The following is a 14,882-nucleotide window of genomic DNA, read 5'->3' on the forward strand; positions in this document are numbered from 1 at the left end:
AGATTAAAGGCCACAGTGCCCATGTTTGTCACCCGGTCCCGGGACCCACAGGCAATCACTGTGGATGCGCTGATTCTGCCATGGAACCAGTTTCACCGCTACCGGTTTCCTCTGCTACCGCTGCTTTCGAAGGTCATCGGTCATCGGGAAGGTCAAGGCAGAGGGGGACCCAGTAATACTGATTGCCCCAGATTGGCCTCGTCGGACATGGTACGAGGATCTAGTGCAGCTGCTCGCCGACATCCCCTGCCAGAGCGCCCAGACCTCTCCCAGGGCCTGATCTACCACCAGAACTCAGGGGCGCTGTGTTTTGACGGCTTGGTCGTTGAATTTTGGATCCTGACCCAGGCCGGGTTCGGCCAGAAGGTGGTTGCTACAATGGTTAGCTCCCGGATGCCTGCCTCTGCATGTATTTACCACCACACCTGGATGGTTTTCTTCACATGGTGTAGGGACCACGGTTATTCTCCACTGAGGTTCTCCATTCCCAACATTTTAGCTTTTCTCCAGTCTGGCCTAGTCTCAGGTTTAGCTCCAAGTTCCCTCAGGAGCTTTAGGAACATTAGAGAAGAGAGAGAGAGAGAGAAGATTCAAAAAGATATAAATAAACTGGAGCAGTGGGCAGCAACTAACAGAATGGTTTTTAACAGGGAAAAATGCAAAGTACTACATCTGGGCAATAAAAATGAAAAAAGCTTATACAGAATGGGAGGAATAGGGCTAAGCAACAGGACATGTGAAAAAGACATGGGTATAATAATAGATCACAGACTGAATGAGTCAACAGTGTGATGCAGCAGCAAAAAAGGCAAATGCAATTCTAGGATGTATTTACAGAAGCATACAGTCTAGATCACGTGAAGTTATTATTGCCCTCTACTCCTCTTTGGTCAGACCTCATCTGGAATACCGTGTCCAGTTTTAGGCACCACATTTTAAAAAAGACATCAACAAACTGGAGCAAGTTCAGAAAAGAGCGACCAGAATGGTGACCGGTCTGCAAACCCTGTCTTATGAGGAAAGGTTGCAGGATTTGTGCATGTTTAGCCTGCAAAAGAGAAGACTGAGAGGAGACTTAACTGTCTACAAATATCTCAAGGGCTGTCACATTGCAGAAGGATCATCTTAATTCTCATTTGCACAAGGAAAGACTAGAAGCAATGAGATGAAACTGAATGGGAGGAGACAGATTAGATATTAGAAAAACTTTTTGACAGAGTGATCAGTGAGTGGAACAGGCTGTCACGAGAGGTGGTGAGTTCTCCTTGAATAGAAGTCTTCAAACAGAGGCTGGACAGACATCTGTCTGGGATGATTTAGCGAATCCTGCTTTGAGCAGGGGGTTGGACCAGATGGCCCAGGAGGTCCCTCCCAACTACAATTCTAGGAGACAGATATCTGCCTTATCTGTCCTATTCCAGCACAGGATTGCTACCAATCTGCAGGTAAAGACTTTCATCCTGGAAGCCTCACACTTGGTACCTCCCTATAGGGCCCTTCTGGATACCTGGGACCTTAACCTGGTCCTAGGTGTTCTGCAGGAAGCTCCATTTGAACCACTGCAGGATGTTGTTTGGCATACCTTTCTTCGAAGGTGGTGTTCCTCGTGGCCTTAATAATGTCAATCAGGGGGTCTTGGAGCTGGCGGCTCTATCCTATCAAGCCCCGTCTCTGATTTTCCACAAGGATCAGGTGGTTCTCAGGCTGGCTCCTCCTTTTCTGCCAAAGGTCGTTTCCTCGTTTCTCGTTGATATTATCTTGCCCTCTTTTTGCCCAGCACCATTATGCCGTGTGGAAAACTCTTAATACGTTGGATCTGGTGAGAGCTCTTAGTAGGTACGTGTCTCAGACAGCATCCTTTCGTCAGACTCGCTGTTCATGCTCCCTGAGGGTCGCAGGAAGGGATTTGCTGCCTCAAGATCGACCATAGCCAGATGGATTCGTCTGACGATCCAGGAATCTTACCACATCATAGGTGCAGCTGTTCCAGCAGAGATCATAACACACTCCTCTCGGGCAGTGGGCGCCTCTTGGGCTCTTCGGCACCAGGCATCGGCGGAACAGGTTTGCAAGGCGGCAACCTGGTCCAGTTTGCACACATTCTCCAAATACTACAGTATCCATACTCAGGCTTCAGCAGACGCTAGCCTGGGTAGAAGGATTCTCCAAGCAGCGGTGGCGCACCTTTAGACAGGAGGTGCTTATAGCTTGGATCGGTGAGTCAACTAACCACCCAGGGACTGCTTTAGGACGTCCCACAGTCCTGTGTCCCCCAGTGAGGCAAAGGAAAAACATGGATTTTTGTGGTACGCACCGTAAAATCCTTTTCTCCAAGACACTTATTGGAGGACACAGCACCCACTTTTTTGAACACTCTTGAACTTCTGAGTTTGGGCTCCCTCTGGTGGTTGCTGCGGGTAGTGGAGCTGGTCGGGTTGACAGAGGTCAATCACCTGAAGACTATGAGTGGAAGTTAGGTGTTACAGACTGGGAAGATTTAAGTGGGCAAGCTTCCCTCAGTTGCTGTTGGTGATTTTGTTTTCTTCCTGTGCATCTTGAAGTCCGCTTGTCCCCTGCTTGGTCCTGCATCGTTCAGATAAGTTATTTGTTTGCTGGAATCTTTTTGCATTTGATCCAGTTTTGCCTTTCTCTGCTTTCTGCTTTGCTGTGTGGGTTCAGCATTGTTCCCTGCTGGGACCGGTGCTGGACTCTGTTCCATATGCCACATCTTATGTCAGTCTGTTCAGTATTGTTAATCCTCTGTTATATCAGTATCTTTTGTTTTGCTTCCAGTTCACACCAGAATGCTGATCTAGTGGGGGAGAGGTCGTGTGGCCTCAGTATTTTTGCAGATCAGATGTGTTGGGTTTTTTAGGGTTTTTTGCGTGATTGCAGACAGTATCTTTCCTGTCCTGTGCTGTCTAGACACTTTGGGCCCCATCAATTGCTTACTCTATTTTCTGCCTGTGTTTGTGCCTCATCTTGTCTCACCGGCAATATATGTTTGGGGACTATCTATTCCTTTGGGGTTCTGCTCCGGGGCAGTTTAGCTTTCCCCTTTCTTGCTTTAGGCTTAGTTAACTCTTTGGCTGTGCCGAGGCGTCTAGGGCATCGTAGGTATGTCCTACGACTAATTCTAGTTGTGTTGTTAGGTTTAGGGGTCTGCAATCTGCTAAGTCACCAACCTTTCTGGTTTTCTGGTTGCCTAGCTTATTTCCCAGCAATCCTCCTCGGTGACCTAATCATAACAACTCACCCTGTTAGCCAATTGACTCCTTTCTTGTTTACTTATATGTATTTTTGTTAGAAGGTGGGTTGTTCTAGACATGTTACCTGCATTTGGATTGATTGTGTCTGTTTTTTGGATCTCCTACTGCTTTTTCACAAAATTGGTCTCGCCTACAACCAGGGCGAGGGTGTATACTGCGGAGGAGCTAACCTTTTTTTCCATTCACTTAGTGTCAGCCTCCTGGCGGCAGTAGCATACACCCACAGTCTTGTGTTCCCCAGTGAGCGTCTCTGAGAAAAGGATTTTACAGTGAGTACCACAAAAATCCATGTTTCTTGGCAGAGTGACCTATCAGCCCATGTTGATATAGTACTTGTTTCACTGTGGATATTAAAACAATCTTGCCAGCTTCTGTCATCTTCACAAGGTCTTTTGCTTTTGTCCTTGGGTTGATATGCACATTTTGGACCAAAGCATGTTCATCTCTGGGACACAGAACCCATCTCCTTCCTGAGTGGTATGATGGCTGGACATTCCCATCTTTTTTTGTACTTGCATATAATTGTTTGTACAGATAAACGAGGCATCTTCCAGTATCTTGAAATTGTACCCAAAGATGTGCCAGACTTGTGCAAGTCCACAATTCTTTTCCTGACATCTTGGCTGATTTCTTGACTTTCCCATGATGCTACACATAGAAGCAGTGTGTTTCAGGTGTGCATTAAAATACATCCACCGGTGTGTCTCTAACTCAGATGTTGCCTAAAAACAGATGCTTCCAAACACATAACATCATATGGGCAGTCCAGAATTGTTTAAGGGCATAGTAATCTTAGTGTATGTAAACTTGTAAAACTTATAAAAATCAGCTTCTCTACTCGTGTGACAGCCATTCCATCCCAGTGTCCGTTGATTTACAACCAGCGTACACCTCATTCTACTTAATGTGCGTCTTATTAGGTGATCACCTGAACCAAATCTTATTTAATGAAGGAGAATATAAAAAACCCTGATGTGGTGTTCACAATCCTCTTTCAATAGGACAAGCTGGATGACCAAACAAGTGCGAGTAATATCCCAAAAGTAATAGGAATGAAAAATAACTTTAATAACTTTAACCATGCCAAAGAAGTTGAAAAAAAAAGTATTGAGTGAGGAAAAGAAGGGCTCAATTCTGGCTTTACTAGCAGAGGGATACAGTGAGTGTCATGTTGCCTCCATCCTTAAAATTTCTAAGATGGCAGTTCATTACAACAAGGTCAAACAGCAGACTTTGGGGAAAACAAAGCTACAGACCAGGAGAGGGCGAAAGCGACTTTCCACTGACTGGGATGACCGTCATCTTATTCGAATGTCACTCATTAACCGCAGGATGACATCAAGTGACCTACAAAAGGAATGGAAAATGGCAGCTGGGGTGAAGTTCACAGCAAGAACAGTTCGTAACAGGCTCCTAGAGGCAGGGCTTAAGTCATGTAAAGCTAGAAAAAAGCCTTTCATCAATGAGAAGCAAAGGACAGCCAGGCTGAAGTCTGCCAAAGACCATAAGGATTGGACCATAGAGGACTGGAGTAAGGTAATCTCTGATGAGTCTAATTTTCAGCTTTGCCCAACACCTGGTCATCTACTGGTTAGACAGAGAACTGGAGAGGCATACAAGGCACTGTCTTGCACCCACTGTGAAATTTGGTGGAGGATTGGTGATGATCTGGGAATGCTTCAGCAAGTCTGGAATTGGGCAGGTTAATGTTTGCGAAGGACTTATGAATCAAGCCTCATACAAGGATATCCTGGAAAATCAGTTGCTTTCTTGATGGTAACAGCCTTGACCTGGTCTTTGTCCGGCTCTGTTCAATCTCCTACCTAAATAACACTTCTTTCTCTCTCTGACTACAACATTCTCTACTTCACGCTCACAAATCCTCGCTCACCCCAGCACACTCCTACCTACCACACATTCAGAAATCTACAAGCCATTAACACTCCTACACTTTCATACTCCCTACACGTATCACTGGTCCCCAATCTCCTCTTTTTCCTATCCTGATCTGGCTTTACACCACTACAATGACTCCGTGACCAAGTAGCACACCTCGCCCTCAGAACCTCCAAATACAGAGTAAAACCCTAGCTCACATCGCAAACTCCACTGCTCCACCGATGCTCTAGGAGTGGTGAACGCTTATGGAGGAAAACTTGCACACCAGAAGATTTCATCCACTTTAAATTTATGTTAAGAACCTATAACTCTGCCTTTCACCTCACTAAACAGACCTACTACACCACCCTGATCTCCCCACTATCCAACAACACCAAGAAACTTTTTGACACCTTTCACTCCCTCCTCAGGCCAAAAGCACAAGCCCCCATCACAGATATTTGTGCTGATTACCTAGCCTCCCACTTTATAGAGAAAATAGATAACATCCACCACGAAATCTGCTCCAAAACACCGTTACTCCCATCCCTCCTTGCATTTCCCCTGGCTCACTCTTCACATTTGATCCCATCACAAAAGAAGGCTCCAGACGCCTCTCTTCTTTTTGTCCGACTACATGCACTACTGACCCCATTCCCTCACATCTCCAGTTTCTCTTCCCAGTCATCACAACTCTCAACTACAATCTTTGATCTCTCCCTCTCCTGGAGCATTTTCCCATCCTCCTTCAAACACTATCATTACTCCATTATTAAAGAAACCCCTTCCTACCCATCCTGCACAAATAACTACAGACCAGTCTCCAATCTCACCTTCATCTATAAACTCTTGGAGCACCTGGTCTACTCCCGCCTTACCCGTTACCTCTCCACTCCCTCCCTCCTAGACCCTTCACAGTCCAGCTTCCGCCCCCTACATTCGACAGAAACTGCACTCATCAAAGTGACCAATGACCTTCGGACAGCAAAATCTAGTGATGACCACTCTCTGCTCATTCTTTTCAACCTTTCTGCAGCTTTCAACACTATTGACCACCGTCTTACTCTCTAGTCTCCAGTCACTAGGCATTAAGGACACTGCCCTCTCCTGGTTCTCTTTCTATCTTTCTGATCGCTCCTTCAGTATTTTGTTCGCTGGCTCTACCTCATCTCTTACTCTCGCTTTCGGGGTACCTCAGGGCTCAGGCCTTGGCCCCCTTCTCTTCTGTCTCTACACGGTCCCAATTGGACAGACCATCAGCAGATTTGGCCTTCAGTACCATCTTTATGCTGTTGACACACAAGTATACATGTCTTCCCCTGATTTTACCCCCGCTGTACTACAGAACGCCAGTGGCTGTCCGCAGTCTCCAACATCATGTCCGCTCTCTATCTGAAACTCAACCTCTCCAAAACTGAAGTACTGCTGCTCCCGCCGTCCACTAACCTCCCTAAATCTGACATTTCCCTCTCCGTGGGTGGCACCATAATAACACCCTGGCAGCAGGCGCGCTGTCTGAGTGTCATGTTTGACACCAATCTCTCCTTCACATCTCATGTACAATCTCTCACCTGCTCTTGCTGCTTACACCTAAAGAACGTCTCTAGAATCCACCATTTTCTTACAATGGAAACTACAAAAACCCTCACTATTGCCTTGATCCACTCCCATCTGGACTACTGCAACGCTCTATTAATTGACCTCCCCGTTACTCGATTTTCCCCTCTCCAGTTTATCCTTAATGCAGCAGCCAGGATCGTCCATCTAGCTAATCGGTGTTCAGACATGTCCGCTTTTTGCCAGTCGTTACACTGGCTGCCCATTTATTATAGAATCCAATTCAAAGTACTTCTCACCCACAAAACTCTCCACAGTGCGGCACCCCCTTACATCTCCTCCCTTGTTTCTGTCTATCGGCCTAACCGACCGCTGCGCTCTGCAAATGACTTTCGACTAACCTTTGCACTAAGCTATACCTCCCACTCCCGACTCCAAGACTTCACCCGTGCTGCAACAATCCTCTGTAATGCTCTACCCCAAGAAATTAGGACCATCCACAATTTGCATAGTTTTAGGCACTCCCTTAAACACATTTGTTCAGAGCAGCCTTTGACTAATCAGTCATTTTATGTGTGTGTGTGTGTGTGTGTAGCCCATTCATTATCTCTATCCCCCACACCCTCAAGATGGCTGGACCATCATTGTAAATACACACCTGTACTTTGTATCTCCCCCACCTTTTTTAGATTGTAAGCTCTCAAGAGCAGGGTCGTCTCATTTTGCTTTAATTACTGTATTGTTAACATTGTTACTTATGACTTGCCTGAAACTGTAAAGCGCTGCGGAATATGTTGGCGCTATATAAAGATTATTATTATTCCTTCTGCTCAGGCAATGTTCCCCATCTCTGAGGACTGGTTTTTCCAGCACGACAATGCGCCATGCCACACAGCTAGGTCAATCAATGTGTTGATGAAGGACCACCACATCAAATTCCTGTCATGGCCCAAACTCCAGACCTGAACCTCTTTAAAAAAAACTCAGAAATGTAATCAAGAGGAAGATGTATAGTCACAAGCCATCAAACAAAGAAGAACTGCTTACATTTTTGTACCAGGAGTAGCATAAGGTCACCCAAAAGCAGTGTGAAAGACTGGTGGAAAGCATGCCAAGACGCATGAAAGCTGTGATTAAAAATCATGACTATTCCACAAAATATTGATTTCTGAACTCTTCCGGAGTTAATCATTTAGAAACAACAATACTAATGTTTTATGAATTTGCTTTCTTAGCATTATTTGAGGTCTGCAAGCTCTGCATTTTTTATTATTTTGACCATTTCTCATTTTAAATACAAAATTTAGTGCTTGGAAATTTGAAGACATGTCAGTAGTTTATAGAATAAAAGAGCAATTTACATTTTACTCAAAAATATACCTATAAAGAGAAAAATCAGACAAAGTGAAAATTTTGCAGTGGTCTCTTAATTTTTTGCAGTCGTTAAGGGACTAACTAAGGCTTTGTTCACATATTGTTTATAAACAACGCTATTAAGTTGTACCTCATCCATTCTATGCAGATACCAACTCTGTGCCTGACAGAGTTGACTTTAGTAGTGTCCTCCATTTTGGTTAGAAAAGTAGTTATATATGCAGACTAGTCATCCTATCAAATCTGATGCAAGTGTGAACTGTGCTAACTAGTAGTAGATTGCATTTGTTATATTTTTTTTTACTATCATAATAAAAACATGTCATCACTTCTCTTGCTTTCCATACAGGCCATCAAGCGTCGCAATGTTCGCCATGAGGACAGTGGAAAGCGACCTGAGCGCAGGAGGTTAAAGACAACACGGCTTAAGGAGTATACAATCAAATCACACTCTAGCATGCCTCCTAACAATACCTATGTGAACTTTGAAAGATTCAGCCATGTGTTGGAAGAATTAGGAGCGGCAGAAGATGCACTTTGTGAACTGAAAAAGAGTCAAACTACGTCACGTGAAGACCTTTATGCCCTACGCTCAATTTATGAAGAAAAGGAAAGCTGGTATCATGAAGAGCAAGAAGGTGTGGCACGCCAACTGATCGGGCTTCAACAAGAGCTGCAACGTGGAGAGGGCCAGCGTCAGCTAGTTCAAGATGACCTACGGACTGCCATGGTATCTGCCAGTGGTTTGAAGAGGAAGTTTGGCAGATTAGAAAATCGTTACGAAGCATTAGCTGCACAGGTTACTGCAGAGATGAGCTTTGTTGAAGAGCTTCTGAAAACTATGGAGAGGCCAGGAGTAGATGGTGTCAGAAGTGTATACTAGGAATTGAGAAATCTTGCTTTGTGCATGCAGCTAGACATGGGCTTTTTGCTTAGTATTATCTGCAAATATTCTTCCTCAGACAGAGACTGCATGTGCTAACAGTGTAAAAGAGAATAAATCTGTATGTTACACTCCCACATTCCAATAACATTGAAGGGCAGTGAGCTATATAAAGATATAGTAATACATTGACTAGAAATGATGACTGGAGGAGAAGATCATAAAAGTCCTAGTAATATCATTAAACCAGAAGATGTTGCACAACATTATACTGTTTTACTTTTTCAGCTCATAAGATACAAAGTGCAAATAATTACATTTTATATGTGATTATATGAAACTGAATTTATTTTAACTGATATTTTTTGCATAAACATTACTATTTTTTCGGCAGAGTATTCAGTGGTGAGCTAACATTATTTTATTTACAAAATTATGATAGTACTGTGTTATCTACAGCTTGTATTGCTAATGAACATTAATATATCTTTTACGTATTTGGATCTGCACAAACCAAGATTAAATTTAATTCTGTTTTAGGCCTGTCCAGACTTTTAAATACTTTATTGTATTTTTTACTTTATTTATGAATCCCTAACAAATTTCTTGGTTATCTGTGGTCTTGGAGGCAAAGGGTGTTGGTCAGCACTAAACCAAGATTTTCACGCATTGCTGAGAATTTTCTTTATCCCGTCTGGCATATATGTCTTTTTAAAACTACTTTTGTCTGTGCACGAACATCTGTAATCTCCGTTGAGCAAGCAGCTTATGAACATACTGTATGATGCTGACGTTTCACAGGCTTGCATTAAATATGTTGTACAGGTAGCTTAATCTTTTCACTGGCATCATGACACTAGTATTTTATTAAAGACCAGCATCTTCTCTTTCTTTTGGTGCCAGAATTGTTATTCTGCATGAAATGTGTGAGGCACAGCACTCTTTCAAATGGAGAAACAGCTTGAAAAATGTATTTTCTTGTTCTATACTTCTGAGTGGAGTGGAAACAGTAACCTCCAGTTGACATGAAGAAGAAAAAAAAACTGATGTGGTCATTTCTCTCTTTTTACAAACTCGAGCTACCCCAAGATGAAGTTGTTGTTCAAATTATCACCCAGTCTACTAGACAAGGAGGATATGTGCTTTCTGACTATCACATCTGGTTAGTTAGAAGACATGTGCATGTAGACAAAGTAGCACTATCAGGTCTGTTGATCTTTACTCCTTATTGTTAGGAAGTGTATGTTTCAGGCCCTGCTTAGGTCAGACTTTTAGTCACAAGCATGATTTTATGTTGTTGCGCTTTAAAGGGAAGATGGTGTGATTTTTTTTTTTTGTATGATTTATTGATTATATAATTTATTTTTAATACAACAGTAAATTCACTGTAATATGTTATTCTTTCTCTGAATTGTTCACAAAGAAGGTCATAGAATTATAAGAGCCTATATTGCCAAAATCAATTTACCTACTCTTCTCTCTGTTACTTGGAATGCCCTTGAAAACCGTTTTGAGCATGAGGCATTTCTTGGTGTCATTCAAAATCTGAAAAATGGGAAAAGTGCCAGGGCTGAGAGCTTTTCCACTAGTTTTTATACATTCTTTTCACCTATACTTTTAGCTTCTGTTTTGAGAGGGAAAAGAGCTAAAACAATCTATTCAATAGCTCACCCTGGGAAGTCCCATTTCTCTGTGTCTTCTGACAGTAGATACTAAAAAGGCTTTTCATCTGGCGGGTGTCACGATCCATTTTTGGATCTGTGGCAGATCCGGGCTCTCATAACTAATTTCCTTTCAGGCCATCGGGGGTTAATATTAATTTTTCACCCCCGGTGGCCGCTGGTGTTACTGCATCATTAGTTGGTCTGGTGAGTTTTTTACCCCGGTGGCCGCTGGTTTGACTGCATTGTGATTAATTATGCAGGCAGAAACCACTCCCACCTTCCTACATAAGCTCACTAGGTGCACCAACTAACTGTTGGTGATATTGTTTCTCTTTGGAGACCAACCAAGCTGGAGTTCAGGAGCTGACAGAGTTCTGTGGTGCTTCGGTTGTCTGCTGTTTTCAAGTGGCCAACTCTGCTGTCCTGGAGCATTGCTGCAGAGCAAGCTAAGTCTTGTTTTTCAGTTTATTTAACCCCAAGGTGTCTGTATTACCCTTTCCCTGTATTTTGGTGTAGTTTACTTTATTCGCTGTCTCACCTCCTGGGGGAGTGGGTTGGGGTTTAGCTCAGGGCTGAACAGGAGATAGGGACAGGTCGGAGACTTGGGCCTCACTACCTTTAAGTGTACCCCCAAGTTGAGGAAAGTCAGGGCACCCCCTTAGCCTGAGGGGCAGTTTAGGGGCCCAGGTTCCACGTCTCCTGTTTTCCCCCCTAACTGTCAAAAGGTTTTTTCTAATATCTAATCTGTCTCCCATTCAGTTTCATCCCATTGCTTCTAGTCTTTCCTTGTGCAAATGAGAATAAAGATGATCCTTCTACAATGTGACAGTCCTTCAGATATTTGTAGACAGCTATTAAGTCTCCTCTCACTCTTCTCTCTTCTCTTTTGCAAGTTAAACATTCCCAATCCCCTGTAGACTGTGAGCCCTTGTGGGCAGGTCCTCTCTCCTCCTGTACTTGTGTGTCTTGTATTGCTCATGTTTATTGTACTTGTCCATATTTGCCCCTTTTCACATGTAAAGCGCCATGGAATAAATGATGCTATAAAAATGTATAATATAATAATAAAATCCCGCAACCATTCTTCATAGGACATGGTTTGCAGACCAGTCACCATTCTGGTCGCTCTTCTTTGAACTTGCTTCAGTTTGTTGATGTCTTTTTTAAAATGTGCCCAAAACTGGACACAGTATTCCAGATGAGGTCTGACCAAAGAGGAGTAAATGGCAATAATGACTTCACGTGATCTAGACTGTATGCTTCTGTTAATACATCCTAGAAGTGTATTTGCATTTTCTGCTGTTGCATCAGTGTTGACTCATGTTCAGTCTGTGATCTATTAGTATACCCAAGTCTTTGCACAGATGTAGTTCTTTGCATTTTTCCTTGTTAAAAACCATTGTGTTAGTTGCTGCCTACTGCTCCAGTTTATATCTTTTGAATCCTCTCTCTCTCTAGTTATCCCTCCTAGCTTTGTGTTGTCAGCAAATTTAATCACTTTACCCTCAATTCCTTCATCTAAATCTTTTATAAAGATGTTGAGCAGCACAGGGTCCAGGACAGAGCCCTGTGGTACCCCACTTGAGACATTATTCCAACTGGATGTGCAGCCATTTACGACCACTCTTTGGGTCCGATCACTAAGCCACTTATGAATCCACCTAACAGTTGCCTTGTCCATTCCATACTTAGTCATTATTTTAATAAGGATTGTGTGAGATACTTTGTCAAATGCTTTGCTGAAGTCAAGATATACTGTATCTACAGCATTTCCCTGATCCACCCAGTCAGTGATTCAAGAGCTGAGCCCGCACCATACCAAGCAGATTCCTAGTAGTCTGCCTGTAACTAAAGCGTTTTAAGCATTCTCTTCAAATTAACTACTTAAGTATTGCTGTCCATCTTTGACCGCATCATTTAAGTGATGTCCGCGCCAAAACGTGTGCAACGACTTCCATTGCAATTGCGGGGAACCAATAAGTTGTCATATCTGGTGGTATGCTAAAGCCCCCCTCCACCCCCACCTTGTAGATGCTATCTCAGAGTTCAGCCACAGGGTGACATTTATATAACTTCAATTTTATATTAAGCTCACCTGGTGAGCTGGATTCGCGAACCCTGCAAGCCAGAGAGGACACACGGATCCTGGGTGTTGCTACAAGCAGGCTGGAAGAGGAACGGAAGGGTCTGGACAACTGGTTATGCTTGACTGCAGACGAAAATAGGAGACTATACAAAGAAGATAATGGAAGGTATGAACCAGCTTCCTGATGCAGGTGGCAGAAGTAACTTTTTGTGAACAGTCTCTTAACAGTTTGTTATACTGAAAAAGCAAACAATTGGTATACCCATTGAGGTTTAACCAGATCTGTGGATTTGAAAAGATCACAGGACTTTGCAAACCAAATGCATAATGATTAGTCTCTAAATGTCCATCCATAGTGCTTACTGCAAATAATTGGTTAACCCGATATTACAGTGTAGCCTTAGGAGCTTTTTGCAAAATCTCAGAAGTCTGAGCAGAAAGCTGCAACACAAGAAGCTGGATATTGAGTCTAAACAAACAGCAGTGTCTTAACACTCAGAAAGAGATGTGTCCGACTGGGCCTTAAAAGGCATAGGGAGAGGTGCATAACATATATTAGAGATGGGCGAGCACTGAAATAAAATGCTCATTACTCGGACCGAGAAATTTGTAATGCTCATGTGCTCGTTTCGAGTAACAAGTATAAGTGGAGTCAGTGGGAACTCTAAGCATTTTTCCAGGAGACCCTACAAGGAGGACTGGGGGCACTGAAGATGAAATGGATGGAAAAGTGCTAAATGGAAGGGGAACAGCATGGGGAACAGCCCTGGAATCCTCTCTGACTCCCAGATCGCTGGTGTCACACTTTCACAGGGAAAAAAGTTACTGTATATACTCGAGTATAAGCCGACCCCCCCCCCCCCCCTAATTTTGCCACAAAAACCTGGGAAAACTTATTGACTCGAGTATAAGCCTAGGGTGGGAACTGCCGAAGCTACTGGTAAATTTCAAAAATAAAAATAGATAAGAATAAAAGTAAAATTAATTGAGACATCAGTAGGTTAAATGTTTTTGAATATTTATTTAAAAGAAAAACATTAAACAAGCCCTGTAAGTGGAATAGAGGGTCAACAAAAACAATATGGCAACAACAATAACTTTAAAGTACAAAAACCTTAGCTCAATCCGCAACTAATCTAAAACACAAGAGTTAAAATCCTTCAAAGTCACTGGATTCTTCATCATTTGGTATGTCCAAACAGAGCTTCAGCTGGTAAGAGGTTAGCAGCATAGACATTGTCATCATCATCACTAAGTTAGTCATCACCGTCACTGCTGTCGTCTTCATACAAAGTGCTGTCTTCACTGCCATCCATAGCATTACTAATGCCATATTTCTTGAAGGCGCGTTGCACCATGTCCTCTGGAATCTCTTCCCGTGCATCACGAACCCACTTTGCTATTAATTCTATGTCCGACTTCATCAGATTTCCAAGTTTTGTTAGTCGGACTTGACCAGATGACATCCATTCATGCCACATCCTCCGCACACGGTCTTTGAAAAGTTTATTTAAACACATATCTAGGGGCTGCAATACAGATGTAAGTCCACCTGGAATAACCGCCAAAGTAACTTGAGAAGACTTTGTCAATTTCTTTGTCATCAGATGTGTGGGCTCTGAACATATCCCAAACTAGCAATGATGTTTTTTTCTTTAAGGTTGCTCCTGGTCGTCCATTCCAAATTTCTTCCAGCCATTTTTTGATTACATCTTCATCCATCCAGCCTTTAATATGAGTGCCCACTGAAATTCATGGTGGGAATTGGACCTTTTAAGGCAGGGTCTTTCTTTTAAAAATAATGACAGGCCGTAGCTTAGTTCCATTAGCCAAACAAGAAAGAACGACTGAAATGTTTTTTTTCATTTCCTGTGGTTCTGAGTAAAATAGTTTTTTCTCCCATATTTGCCACAGTTCTGTTGCTGGGAAGATCAAAAGTCAGGTGTTTCATCCATAGTTCCAATATTTCCCAGGTCATAGTTATGGATCCTTTGTTGTTTTATGATGAATGAATGGAATTACATCACTTTTTCATCAAGGTCTTTGAGCAACTTCTGTGAAATCTTTGTTCTTTGCCGCAAACATAGGCTAAACCTATTCATGAAACTGGGTACACCATCCTGCTGATGCAACAAAATTTTCAATTCCTGGTGCTTTCAATTTATCTTCTT

The 14,882-nt window shown here is 42.8% G+C and overlaps 1 protein-coding gene across 3 annotated transcripts in view; it reads left to right on the plus strand.

Moving 5' to 3' along the window:
- The window catches only part of LOC141098475 (death-associated protein kinase 3-like), a 143,409-nt gene extending 133,557 nt beyond the window's left edge, over positions 1 to 9,852 (plus strand). For all 3 annotated transcript variants that reach the window (XM_073586307.1, XM_073586306.1, XM_073586305.1), the window contains one exon: positions 8,428 to 9,852. In XM_073586307.1, coding sequence (XP_073442408.1) covers positions 8,428 to 8,961 — 534 coding nt within the window. In that variant the 3' untranslated portion in view covers positions 8,962 to 9,852. The remainder of the gene's footprint in view (positions 1 to 8,427) is intronic.
- Positions 9,853 to 14,882: the final 5,030 nt, after the last annotated feature.

Source organism: Dendrobates tinctorius, unplaced genomic scaffold, assembly GCF_039654945.1.
Source record: "Dendrobates tinctorius isolate UK_male_01 unplaced genomic scaffold, ASM3965494v1 ptg000092l, whole genome shotgun sequence".
NCBI classification, from domain to species: Eukaryota; Metazoa; Chordata; class Amphibia; order Anura; family Dendrobatidae; genus Dendrobates; species Dendrobates tinctorius.